The sequence below is a fragment of the Megascapheus bottae genome, chromosome 21 (assembly GCF_031878675.1).
Source record: "Megascapheus bottae isolate mThoBot1 chromosome 21, mThoBot2.hap1, whole genome shotgun sequence".
NCBI lineage: Eukaryota > Metazoa > Chordata > Mammalia > Rodentia > Geomyidae > Megascapheus > Megascapheus bottae.
The window spans coordinates 24,902,489-24,915,332 of NC_143529.1; the positions used below are offsets into that span (position 1 = coordinate 24,902,489).

At 40.5% G+C, this 12,844-nt stretch overlaps 1 protein-coding gene across 2 annotated transcripts in view; it reads right to left on the bottom strand.

The window, feature by feature from the left end:
* Positions 1–12,844, bottom strand: part of Nhej1 (non-homologous end joining factor 1) — a 106,108-nt gene that overhangs the window by 85,654 nt on the left and 7,610 nt on the right. For both annotated transcript variants that reach the window (XM_090354392.1, XM_090354393.1), the window contains exons 4-5: positions 5,477–5,615; positions 4,608–4,666 (exon numbers count right to left, since the gene is read on the bottom strand). In XM_090354392.1, coding sequence (XP_090210518.1) covers positions 4,608–4,666; positions 5,477–5,615 — 198 coding nt within the window. The remainder of the gene's footprint in view (positions 1–4,607; positions 4,667–5,476; positions 5,616–12,844) is intronic.

The window sequence follows — 12,844 nt, forward strand, 5'->3', positions numbered from 1 at the left end:
CTAGGAGAAGAAGAGAAAGCAAAAGGACTAAGTACGGAGAAGTAACTCCTGTTTGATCCTGAAATAATTTCCTAACTTCAGTATCCTAGAAATATCTTTGTCCTACTGGCCCTGTGTCCTAACTCTATGGCTTCTTGCCTAGCAATATTCCCAAAGAGAAGAGAAAGAAATGACCCCAGTCACTGACCGCGTGGCCCTCTGACATCGGCCTGCCCTCCCTGTACCTTCATCCCAAGCTGTCTCCCTGGTTTGTTTATCTTCCTATTTTGTGTTGCTTATTTTGATAGCACATCCTTTCAGTTCAGCCTTGGTTGACCTCATGGACCTCCTGTGTCCTGTTTTTAGGACCTAGGCAGGCACAGTAACTGCAAAGATACAGTAGTCACAGCTCTACAGGTCCAGGAGGAAATCTTTCAGTTGTAGCAGTTACACGGGACATTCTGAAGACAGTGAAGTAAACCCAGAGGTCACAAGAATTTACATTACTTTAGCTCTTGTGTCTACCATAACTGATATGTTCAACCAGTTAGAGTAAAAGAAAACAGTAATTATTTCTGTGAGTCAGAGTCAAGCACTGCATAAGGTTGAGCAGGGAGTGTAGCCTAGTGGTAGAGTGCTCACCTAGCATGCATTAAGCCCTGGGTTCAATTCCTCGGTAGCATACACAGAAAAAGCCAGAAGTGATGCTGTGGCTCAAGTAACAGAGCGCTAGTCTTGAGCAAAACATATCCAAGGACAGTACCCAGGCCCTGAGGTTAAGCTCCAGGACTGGCAAAAAAAAAATTTTTTTTAAGCAAAAGAAATGCATAAGGTTGTACACATGCAGACTGTAAGTAAGTCATTTGAACTTTCTAAGGCTCTATTTCTGTGTCTGGAAGTTTAAGGGCTGGAGAAATGATTCAAAGATACTGCAAGTGTGGGACTTTGGGTTTAAACCTCTGTACCAACAAAACTTAATTAATTAATGGGAAGCTACAACTACCTATCTCTCAAATTCTTTCCATATATAATAAAATTTTCCTTGTCTATAAGGCTTGGCTGTGACCCACTGAGAACCTATAAAACAAGAACTCTTGAAACAGTTGGTTCTAAAACATAAATACCTTTCTGGGCTAGCACCTGGATTCTACATGCTTCCTCATTCCATTCTACAGGGTTCTCCCCTCCCCAATAGCATGAAAGAGATGAAACTTCAATTTTACAAATGAGAAAATTGTGACTCTTAGAGGAGTGATTTGTTCAAGGCTGCAAAATAACTGAGATCCTTAAATACAGCTCTAAGAAGCAATGCTGAACCCACAGGCCACATTGCCACAAGTTTTACAAAATCCCCTGGCACATTCATACTTATTGAAATATTCTCTCACAAACTTATTTGCAAACCTACGACAGCGAGGTACAATTATTCATGCTAGGGATACAGAAATGTACTTAACAACATCCTTGCTTTCAGAGTCCACCAATGAGTGTAAAAAAAAAGTTGTATTATTAGTTAGGCATTGGTGGTTCATGCCTATAATCCTAGCTACTTGGGAAGCTGAAATCAGAAGGATTGAAGTTAAAGGCTAGCCTGGGCATATACCCAAGACTCCCCAACCAATAGCTGGGTGCCATGGTATGTGCTTCTCATTCCAGTTATGTGGGAAGCTGAGATCAGGAGAAATGCAATTCCAGACTAGTCTGAGTAGCAATGATTAGAAGATTCCATCCCAACAGAAAAAGCTAAATATGGTGGCACACATCTAGCATCCCAGCTATGATCAAAAGCATAAAAAAAGGATATTGCAGACAAGGTACTTGCCTAGGCAAAAAGCAAGACCCTATTTCAAAATAACCAGTATTAAATAAAAGATCTGAGGAGAGATCTAAGGACTGCAGTTTAAAGCCAGCCCAGGCAGAAAAGGACCTCAGACTCTTATCTCCTATTAACCTCTAGAAAGGGAAGTGGGGCTTGGCTCAAGGTTAAGGTGGTAGCCTTGAGCTGAAGAGCTCAGGGACAAGGCCCAGGCCAGTTCAAGCCCCATGACCCACCCCCCCCAAAAAAAAAATCTGAGTTGGGCATGGTGGCTCATGCCTGTAATCCTAGCTACTAAGGAGGCTAAGATCTGAGGATCCAAGTTCAAAGCCAGCCCAAGCACTAAAGACTGTAAGCCTCTTATCTCCAATTAACCACTAGAAAACCAGAGGTGGAGCTGAGGCTCCAGAGGTAGGGCAGTAGCCCTGAACTGTAGAGCTCAGAGACAGCGTCCAGGCCCAAAGTCCCAGCCCCATGACCCACCCCCCAAAAAAATCTGGAGGCATGACTCAGTGCTTGCAAGTACAAGCCCCTGAGTTCAAACCCCAGAAAAGAAAAAGCTGTAGTTTTACAGACATATAAACAATATATTATAGTGTCTTAAGTCATAACAGCTCTGTAAACCAAGGTTCTGTAATAGACATGAATGAATGTTTCCCAAAGAAGGTAAAGATGAATAGCAGTTTACAAGGTAGATAAGGATAAAAGCATCAGGCATTCAGGTTAAAGGGAAGAATGCACAGATACACATAAAGGCAAGAGAAAATAGCACTTGGAAAAATTAGAAGTCACTCGATATGGCCAAAGCATGAAGCACATGGAGTAAAATGTCTATAAGTCAAGCTGGGTAAGTATGAAACATTTAGTAACAGAGAGGGCTAATAGTCAGCCTAGCCTATATTAATCTCCCAAGTTTATAAACAGGAGAAGCTGGCTGAAAGAAAAGTGGCCTACCAAGTGTCTGTGTCACATGTTTAGGTTTAATGGTCTTTTTCCCTATGAAGATCTGAGCTACTCTGCTTCAGGACGCAGCCACATTATCCTTCTTCCCTAGAGTTACTACTGCTTTCCTATATGGACTAGACACTCATCTCCCATTTTTTGCTCTTAGTGTTAAGATAGCAAGAATTATAGCTTAGTCAATATACATAGGCAGGTACCAAATCAAGAATACTTGCTTTATGGCCCCGAAGCATGGCCTAGTGGTAGAATGCTTGCCTAGCATGCACCAAGCCCTGAGTTTGATTTTTTGGTACCACATTCATAGAAAAATCCAGAAGTAGTAGTACTGTGACTCAAGTACTGTAGAACTCTAGCCTTGAGAAAGCCCAAGGACACTGTGCCCAGGCCCTGAGTTCCAGCACCAGGACTGGTAAAAAAACAAAACAAAACAAAAAAAACCCTCCTTTATGCCTAGCACTATGAAAAAAAATGCTAACTTCAGGTTTTTAAAAGGTATAAGGGGCTAGGAATATGGTTTCATAGTAGAGTGCTTGCCTAGCATACATAAAGCCCTGCGTTCAATGTCTCAGTACCACACAAACAGAGAAGGCCAGAAGTGGTGCTGTGACTCAAGTAGTAGAGTGCTAGCCTTGGCCACAGAAAGGCTCAGGGACAGTACCTAGGCCCTGAGTTCAAGTTCCAGGACTAGCAAAAAAAAAATGGTATGAGACTCAGTGTTTGTCCACAGAAAGCTTACAAGTAGTCTGGAAGATGCAAGATAAATATATATGATTAGCCGGGTGGTAGCTCACACCTGTAATTCTAGCTACTCAGAAGGCTGAGTTCTGAGGATCAAGGTTCAAAGCCAAGCCAGGCACAAAAGGACCTGGGACTCTTATCTCCAATTAACCTCTAGAAAATGGGAAGTGGTGCTTGGGTCAAGGCTTGGCTGAAGAGCTCAAGGACAATGCCCAGACTCAGAGGTAGGGTGGTAGCCTTGAGCTAAAGAGCTCAGGGACAGCATCCAGGACGAGTTCAAGCCCTATCACCCCCCCCCCCACACACACACACACACACTATATATATATATATATATATATATATGATTAATCTATACATCATATTATGATAGCATTCATTACTTATAATGCATCAACTTGGTTAATGTGTATAATTAGAAATAGGACAATAATGCTAAGCTACTAATTATATAACAGTAAGTCCCAGAAGAGTTAGAAAAGGAAAAGACCAGTATTGACTGATATTATCAAAGGTCACTAATATTAATACTCCCACTGTTTGGCATTCAATAGATATTTCTTTTGGCCAAGCCCAATCCTTAGAAGGGAAACCTAGGCAGAAGCTTCTGACAGGCCACAATTATCTACTCCCCATTCATTCCTTTGCCAATCTCCTTGTATAAACACTGTGATTTTCCACAGTCTGCTGTGCCCACAAGACAGTCCCCAAATGGTAGCCCTGAGCATTTTTACCTTCCTCTTCTGCTGGATGCTGAAAAGACTGAATGAGAAACAATGACTCCTCTCCCACTCCACATCTCAACAAACAGAAGTTTAACAACTGACCAACGGAGCTTTCTAAGATCGGAAAATGAACCCCACTTCTCATCCTCCATGCCCCATATTTTAATAGAGATGTTCTATGAATGCTCATTATTGTACTTTCACCTTTTACGCTCTTTCCTCCATCTTCCCAATGTACAGCTTAAACTGTATCTAACTTCCAATAGACAACTTGTCAGACACAGTGTTTTCCAATTACAAACGCTACTTAACACCCTTAAGTTACCACCTAAGTATTTTGAGTGCCCAAATTTGTAAAAGGAGAAAGGGAATAACAAATACCCTACCTCTAACATAAATTGTTCCAAGAAAGAATTTTCTTCAAATGGTTCAGTCTTCAACCGGCCTGTAATTAAGAGACAAAGAGAAACATGAGTCTGATGTGTTTCCTGTCTGTGAGATGGAAAAGAACACAGTTCAGGCCTTCTTAGCAAAGAAAAGAAAGATATGACATCAGAAAGCCCATTCTGATGAGAGAAAATGGGTTGAGGGTATATGAGCAAACTGGAAAAGGAAAGGGCAATAAGCAACAAAGGCAGATTTTCCTGTTTCACCTTGGTCTTTGTAGCAGGAATTTTTCTGAAATTGGAGCTATCCAGCTAAACTCTCAGTTTAACCCTAGTCTAGTATTAGCTTGCATTGTCTTGTATACTATCCCTTTCCAGAGTCTTTGCTTATCATTACCTAGGACATGTATGGACTCTGTCACAGCTCCTGGTGATCACAGGGGCCGCCAGCCAGGTCCTTGAAGTGTTAAGTAGCATGCAGCTCAAGTCCCAGTTACTGGTCCAGTACTAGCACCTACCCTAAAGGAAGCATTTTTCATTTCTTTTCTTTTTCTGGTAACAGGGCTTGAACTCGGGTTCTCACATTCACACAGCATACTTGCTCCACTAGGGTCTACCACTTGAACCACGCTTTCAGCCCTGCTTCTTGTTAGTTAATTTAAAATGAGGTCTTTTGAACTTTTAAATAAATGATTCTTCTCCTCTGAGATTCTAATCTCAGCCTCTTGAGCAGCTGGACTTACAAGTGTGCAGGCCTCGGGAAGTACTTTTCTAATACAAATGAGCTTTTCTCTTTTCTAAGACGCTTGGACTTCCTATACTACTCCCAATCCAGTTCTTCTAAGAATAGTCACTCACTAGTCACTCACCTCGGCTCAGCGTAGCCCCAGTCTCCTGGTACTCCTGGATCTCTAGGTCTTTCATTCGAAGCAATGCTGTTAGCTCCCTCACATGGCCCTGCAATGCCAGACTCATGCACATCAGAGGACGAATCAAATGTTGGGAGACCTTTGAGAAAGAAGATACATCAAATAGCCAACCGATGCTTACAATACTCCATAGTACTGAATTAAGGAGTCCTTTTAAAATGCCAAGAAATAAATGTTTTCACAGTATAGTTTCATAGACAAGCAATTTTTTTGTCAGTTGTGGGGCTCAAAATCTGGGTCTGGGCACTGTCTCTGAGCTCTTCAGCTCAAGGCTACCACTCTACTCCTTGAGTCATACCGCCACTTCCCATTTTCTGGTGGTTAATAATTGGAGATAAGAGTCTCACAGACTTTAGTGCCCAGGCTGGCTTTGAACCACAATCCTCAGATCTCAGCCTCCTGAAAAGCTCAAGGACTTTGTCAGGCAGTATGAGAAGAACAAAAAGACAGATAACCTAAAGATATGATTCTAAAAAGGAGGACCAGGAGTTGGGCCTAGTGGTAGAGTGCTTGCCCACCACTGTGATAGAGCACAAGCCTTGAGAAAAGCCCAAGGATAGTGCTTAGGCCCTAAGTTAAAGCCCCAGGACTGGCAAAAAAAAAAAAAAAAAAAAAAGAACAAAAACAGGATGTGATACAATTGAGAAAAGTTCTGGGTCAATTCCTAGCAGAAACTGAGATTAAAAAAAAAAAAAAAAGATCCCAGTAACTTTCAAGAAAATGGGTGTGGCTACAACAAGAGCACATAGGCTGGGTATAACAAATGACATAAATCAACAAAAAGTGGATAGTTTTAAAGCTCAAGTTAGATTCAGCCATTTCAGGGCTAGTGTAGCCCCAAGTAAGTCCAGTATTTCAACCTGTTCCTACAAATGCAACAAAGACTAAAGTTATTGTGATAATAGAAATGAAGAGATTATCCAGAGACTAGCACAGGAAGAAATAAATCAACCCCCTACACACACCTTGCTTTGAACAAGGGGAAAAAAAAGATGCAAGTATATAAGCATGTCTGTATTGCAGTGCAGTGGGGTTGACTCTCATATAATAATGTATAGCTGTATAGAAGAATCATTTAATTCACCTATGCAAGGTATCCATTAGCCTTCCAGAGAAAATTACCTAAAATCAATAATCTATTTGTGGCTAGAAGATGTCATCTGAGTTCTTTTCTCTTCCTCTCAGGAGGTACTAAGATGAAGAAAAGTACTAGATCAGGAGTCAGAAAGTTTTTTTTGGTAAAAGCCAGGTAGTCAATATTTTCAGCTCTGTGGCCCAAATAGTTCCTGCCATAACTACTCAGCTTTGCTGTTATGGCACACAAAAGCAGCCACATTTGTAAACAAATGAAGTGGCTGTGCTCCAATTTAACTTTACAAAAATGGGCAGCAATCCAGTTTGGCCTGATGGCCAAAGCACATTAGTCCCAGCCCTAGGTCTAAAAAGGAGCACTTTGGGTTTTTTTGTTTGTTTTGTGGGGGAGATGATACTGGAGTTTGAACTCAGGACCTTGTACTTACTAGGCAAGAGCTCTCTACTTGAGCAATGCCTTCAAGCCTTGGACTGGCTTGGGTTTTGTTGTTATTGTTGTTGTTGTTCACTGGTCCTAGGGTTTGAACTTGTGGCCTGACCACTATTTCTGAGCTTTAGTGCTCAAGGCTAGCACTCTACCATTTTTTTTATTAAAAGATTTTATTTTATTTTTTTTTATTTTTTTGCCAGTCCTGGGCCTTGAGCTCAGGGCCTGAGCACTGTCCTTGGGCTAGAGGTCTACCACTTGAGCCACAGCACCATTTCTGGCTTTTTTTCTATGTATGTGGTACCAAGGAATTGAACCTGGGTCTTTGTGCATGCTAGGCAAGCACTCTACCACTAGGATAAACTCCCAGCCCTAAAAGATTTTATTAACATTGATTTTTTTACATCATATTTCAAATGTCAAGTTTAACAAACAAGTATTCAAGAATGGAATCTCTGTATGCAATCACTGGCACATATATTTAAGAACAAAATTTAAATTAAGCTGAGAGTTTGTATGTCATATATACATATCGATCTATATATCAATATGTCTATAGCACATATATCCCATCATAGGTTTATATGTCTATATAGTTATATTTAAATCTCCAAGTTCATGTCAATGACCTTGAGTACCCAAGTATTGAGTCATGGCTCTTGTACTGTTTGGATCTAATATCCACATATCAAGGAGACCATGCACCTTTTGTTCCTTTGCTCTTGGCTTTTCTCACTCAACATGATTTGTTCTAGTGTCAGCCATTTCCCAGCAAATGCCATTATTTTATCTTGTCTGTTGGCTATGTAGAATTCCATTGTATATATGTATCACATTTTTTGTATCCATTCATCTGTAGTGGGGCATCTGGGTTAGTACTCCACCATTTTGTGCCACAGTTCAATTTCTAGCTTTTCTTCAGGTTAATTAGGGATAAGTGTCTCACAACCTTTCCTGCTCAGGCTGGCTTTAAAGCCCAATCCTCAGATTTCATCCCCTGAGTAGCTTGGTTCATCTAATGAAATAATCTACCCTAATGCTTAGACAGCCTCCCACAAGTCAGTCCTGGGGACTGAACTCAGGACCTGAGCACTATCCTTAGGCTTTCTTCAAGGATAGCACTCTACCACTTAAGCCACAGCACCACTTCTGGCTTTTCTATGTATGTGGTACTAAGGAATAGAACCAGGGTCTTCATGCATGCTAGGCAAGCACTTTTCCACTTGGCCAAACTTCTGGCCCCTAAATTTACACTTTTTTTTTTTTTTTGCTAGTCCTGCGGCTTGAACTCAGGGCCTGAGCACTGTCCTTAAGCTTTCTCAAGGCTAGAGCCCTATCACTTGAGCCACAGCACCATTTCCGGTTTTTTTCTATGTATATTGTACTAAGGAATTGAACTCAGGTCTCCATGCATGCTAAGCAAACACTCTACCATTAGGCTAAACTCCTGGCCCCTCAAACCTTTTTATCAGTAATACTTCAACTGCTCAAGTAATTCCATAGAATTTGGTGATAATACGCTGAACTATTAAGATATAGCTAATTTCATGATTTCCCTTAGACAAGATAGATAGCCTTGCTCTGTTCTTAGACTTTGATTAGTGCTAGATAGAAATCAAGAAAATGTATGTTAATAGCCATAAGAGTGGTACAATTCAGTAAATGGATCAAAGCAGATTCACATACATAACAAGGAAAAATTATGCAGAGCTTTAGGAGGCCAGAGATATTCCTCTTCTGTCACAGGTACCAAAAGATGAAAAGATGTAACTCCCAAGTTAATTCAACCAGCCTAGCCTACTATGTGCCCTCAAGCCTGGGCCCTCCAAGAAGAGCTCTATACAGATAGAGAAATCAGGAAGTGTAGTAACTATAGAAATAAAAGTTGCCAGTCTTCCCCATAGGAAAAAAAAATCTTCTATTTTCCCATATAAGAGAGGGATGTTTTCCATAACCAGAGAGGGATGTCCCAGACGAATCCTATGAAGTAGTATTAAGAAGCAGAATAATATCAGAAACTTAGGCTCTAGTCCTGGTAATGCTACACTTTGATATATGTAAGTTGATTCACTTCAACTGTTTTCACAGGCCTTGTCTTTTTTCAGAATGAAGAACTAGGGGCCAGGAGTTTGGCCTAGTGAGAGAGTGCTTGCTTAGTATGCATGAAGACCCAAGTTCTATTCTTCAGTACCACATACATAGAAAAAGTCAGAAGTGGTGCTGTGGCTCTAGCTTTGAAAAAGCCCAAGGATAATGCTCAGGTCCTGAGTTCAAGCCCTAGGACTGGCAAAAACAAAACAAAACAACAACAACAAAAAAAAACTATGGGATGCGAATAGCCTGCTCTCACTGGCTCACTGAAAGACTAAAGTAACATTACCTATATTCTCTTATTTAACCCTCATAGTCCATGGTTAAATTATAATTAGTATTTCTAACTGAATCATGCCCAATATCACTGGCTCATGTCTATAATCTTAGCTACGCAGGAGGCTGAGATCTGAGAATCATGTTTAAAAGCCAGGGAAGGAAAGTTTATGGAACACTTATCTCCAATTAACCATCAAAAGTCCAAAAGTGGAGCTGTGGCTCAAGTGATAGAACACAATGTTCAAGGATAGCACCTGGGCCCCGAATTACAGATGCAGGACTGGCACAAACTAACAATCCAGAATCATAAAATTTCAGTAGTCATCCAAAGTAAAATAAGTAATCTGAAGGTGTTAACGTTAATTACAGTTTCAAGTCTGTTGGATCCAAAGCCTAAGCTCTTCCTTTTACTAAGGAACCTTGAGATGTGACGTGGGATGTGGCCAAAGTTGTGACAAATCTGAAAGTCAACATATAGAATATCAAGAATCATGTTAGAAGAGGCCAGGTGCGGTGGCTCACGCCTGTAATCCTAGATACTCAAGAGGATGAGATCTGAGGATGGAGGTTCAAATCCAGCCAAGGCACTAAAGTCCATGAGACTCTTATCTCTAATTAATCACCAGAAAACCAGAAGTGGTGCTGTGGTTCAAGGGGTAGGGTGATAGCCTTGAGCTGAAGAGCTCAGAGACAGTGCCCAGGCTAAGAGTTCAAGTCCCACAACCACCAAAAAAAAAAGAAAGAATTATAGAATTATATTAGAAGCTGAATGTAATGGTATATAACTATACCAGCACTCATGGGGCTAAGACAGAAGGATGGGTAGTCTGAGCTACTTAGGAAGACTAACTTAAAAACTGATTTCAGTGATTGCTTTAGAAAAGGGAAATGAGGATCTGGAGAAAGAGACAGAAAGGAAACTTTTTTTGTATACCTTTAAATGTCTTCTGAAATGTTTGCCCTTGGCATGAATTACCCATTGAAAATAAAAAGTAAATGAAAACTATCACAAGAATGAGTAATACACAAAAATTAGAACCACATGACCTCATAGGCACACACACTAGCTTGAAATAGAATCCACCTACATCCTCATCAGTGTCCACCACTGCAACTTCTTCCCTGTAAAGTTCCCTCCAGTTTGAGGGTTTCCCTGATATGACACAGTGTTTTTAACAGCAAGTATTTTATTTTAACTGAAATTATAATTGCTAATCAATTATTCAAAGTGAACTTCTCATGGCCAACCAAAACTCATTCTACTCTAAACATTTTCTTTCTTTTTGGAGTTCCTCAACTGAAAGAATGTGCTAAAATGGCTACCTTTCCGTTACATTCTAACAATTATATGATTATACAATTCTTGTTTACTTCATCTTTTTGCTTTACCCAGTACTGGGGGAAAACCCAGGGCCTGCCTGGTACATGCTAGACAAGAGCTCTACCACCAAGCTACATCTCCAGCCTTTATCACTATAAAAAAATTGCATTTTTTTTGTTGGGGTAATATATAGAGGGGTTACAGTTACATTCATCAGGTAGTGAGTACATTACTTCTTGCACATTGATACCCTTCCCATGTTTTTCTCTCACTTTCCTTCCCCTGACCCCTCCCACTTATCTCATTTTTCCCCTTCCCTTCCCTATTTCAAATAAACAAATAAATGTATACACAATATACCATGTAACACAGTAGGTACAGTAAGCACATGAGATAAACCATAAGGGGAAAAAAAGAGAAAAGAAATAACTTCACATAGTACATTAAGAACAATAATCATAAAGATAAACCTCTTGTTTCCTTATCCTAGAGTTCATTTTGCTTAGTCTCATCCTATATGGCCATATGTACATAGCTTTTAAGCTATTGTGATCCTCTGCTAGGAGAATCCTAGATGTATACTAATTATTACAAACCATGGAGCCTATGTTTCTTTGGGTCTAGCTTACTTCGCATAACACGATTTTTTCCCCGATCTTTTCATTTCCTTACAAATGGGGCAATGCAATTCTTTCTGATGGCAGCATAGAATTCTACTGTGTGCAAACAGCACATCTTCTTGATCCATCCATCTACTGAGGAGCATATGGGTTGGTTCTATATCTTAGCTATAGTAAATAATGCTGCAATGAACATCATTGTACTAGTAGCTTTAGCATGCCCTTGTTTATGAACATTTGGATAAATGCCCAGGAGTAGGATTGCTTGGTCACAGGGGAGGTCTCTGTTTACCATTATCACCTTTTGAAAAGAAAATATTAGGCTCATCATTTTCCAAGGAGAGATGCTTTCCCAATTAGACTATTCTGAATATGTAGAACTACATAAAGCAAAATAAGACCAGGTATGACCTGGGATTCCCAAAGGATGGGGCTCAGAACATTTGAGGAATTATTGGGGAACAGTGCCCTCTGGTGTCACTCTGGAAAAGTCACAAAGGTTTTAAATGAAATAAACCATATCTCAAACAGGATGGAAGATTTATCAAGAAATCCAATTAAAACAAATGAATGTGAGTGACTACTAAAGGCCTGTCTAATTTATCAGGCCCCCATATATTTTATTTTTTTTTACAGTCCTGGGCCCTGAACTCAGCGTGAGCACTGTCTTTGGACTTTCTCAAGGCTAGATCTCTACCACTTGAGCCTCAGCACCACTTCCGGCTTTTTTCCATGTATACCAAGGAATCGAACCCGGGTCTTCATGCATGCTAGGCAAGCACTCTACCACTAGGCCAAACTCCCAGCCCCCTTCACCCACCCCCCCCCCCCCGCATATATTTTAGATCAAGCTTCTACAAATGAGAGAAAACATGCACTATTTGCCTCTCTGGGCTTGACTTTTCTCACTTAGCATGATTTGCTCCATCTCCATCCATTTCCCTGTAAATGACATAATCTCATTCTGAAACTAAATCTTAATGTCCATGCTTGATTTCTAATAGAAGCTCTTAGAGCACTAAAGCTACCGAGGAGAAGAGGACGTGATCTTCTAAGTCCCCCAAGGGAGCTTTCAGTTCTAGCTCATTCAAATTCCAGCACATTCTTATTATACAGTAGTTGACTTTTGAAAAATTATCTTCAGTCTCAGTTTTCTACTCTGAAAAATGGGAAGGATGATACATATTGTACAAGACACTCTTAAGGATTAGAAGATGAGTCGGGCACAATGGCTCATGCCTGTAATTCTAGTTATTCAGGGAGCTTAGAACTGAGGACTGCAGTTCAAAGCCAGCCAAGGCACTAAAGACCGTGAGACTCTTATCTCCAATTAGCCACTAGAAAACCACAAGTGGCACTGTGGCTCAAGAGGTAGAGCTCAGGGACAATGCCCAGGTCCAGAGTCCAAGGTGAGGTAAAGTCAGAAAGGTACTGAACACACTAGTACATAGTCTACCCTGCTTCAAAAGTGATCTTAA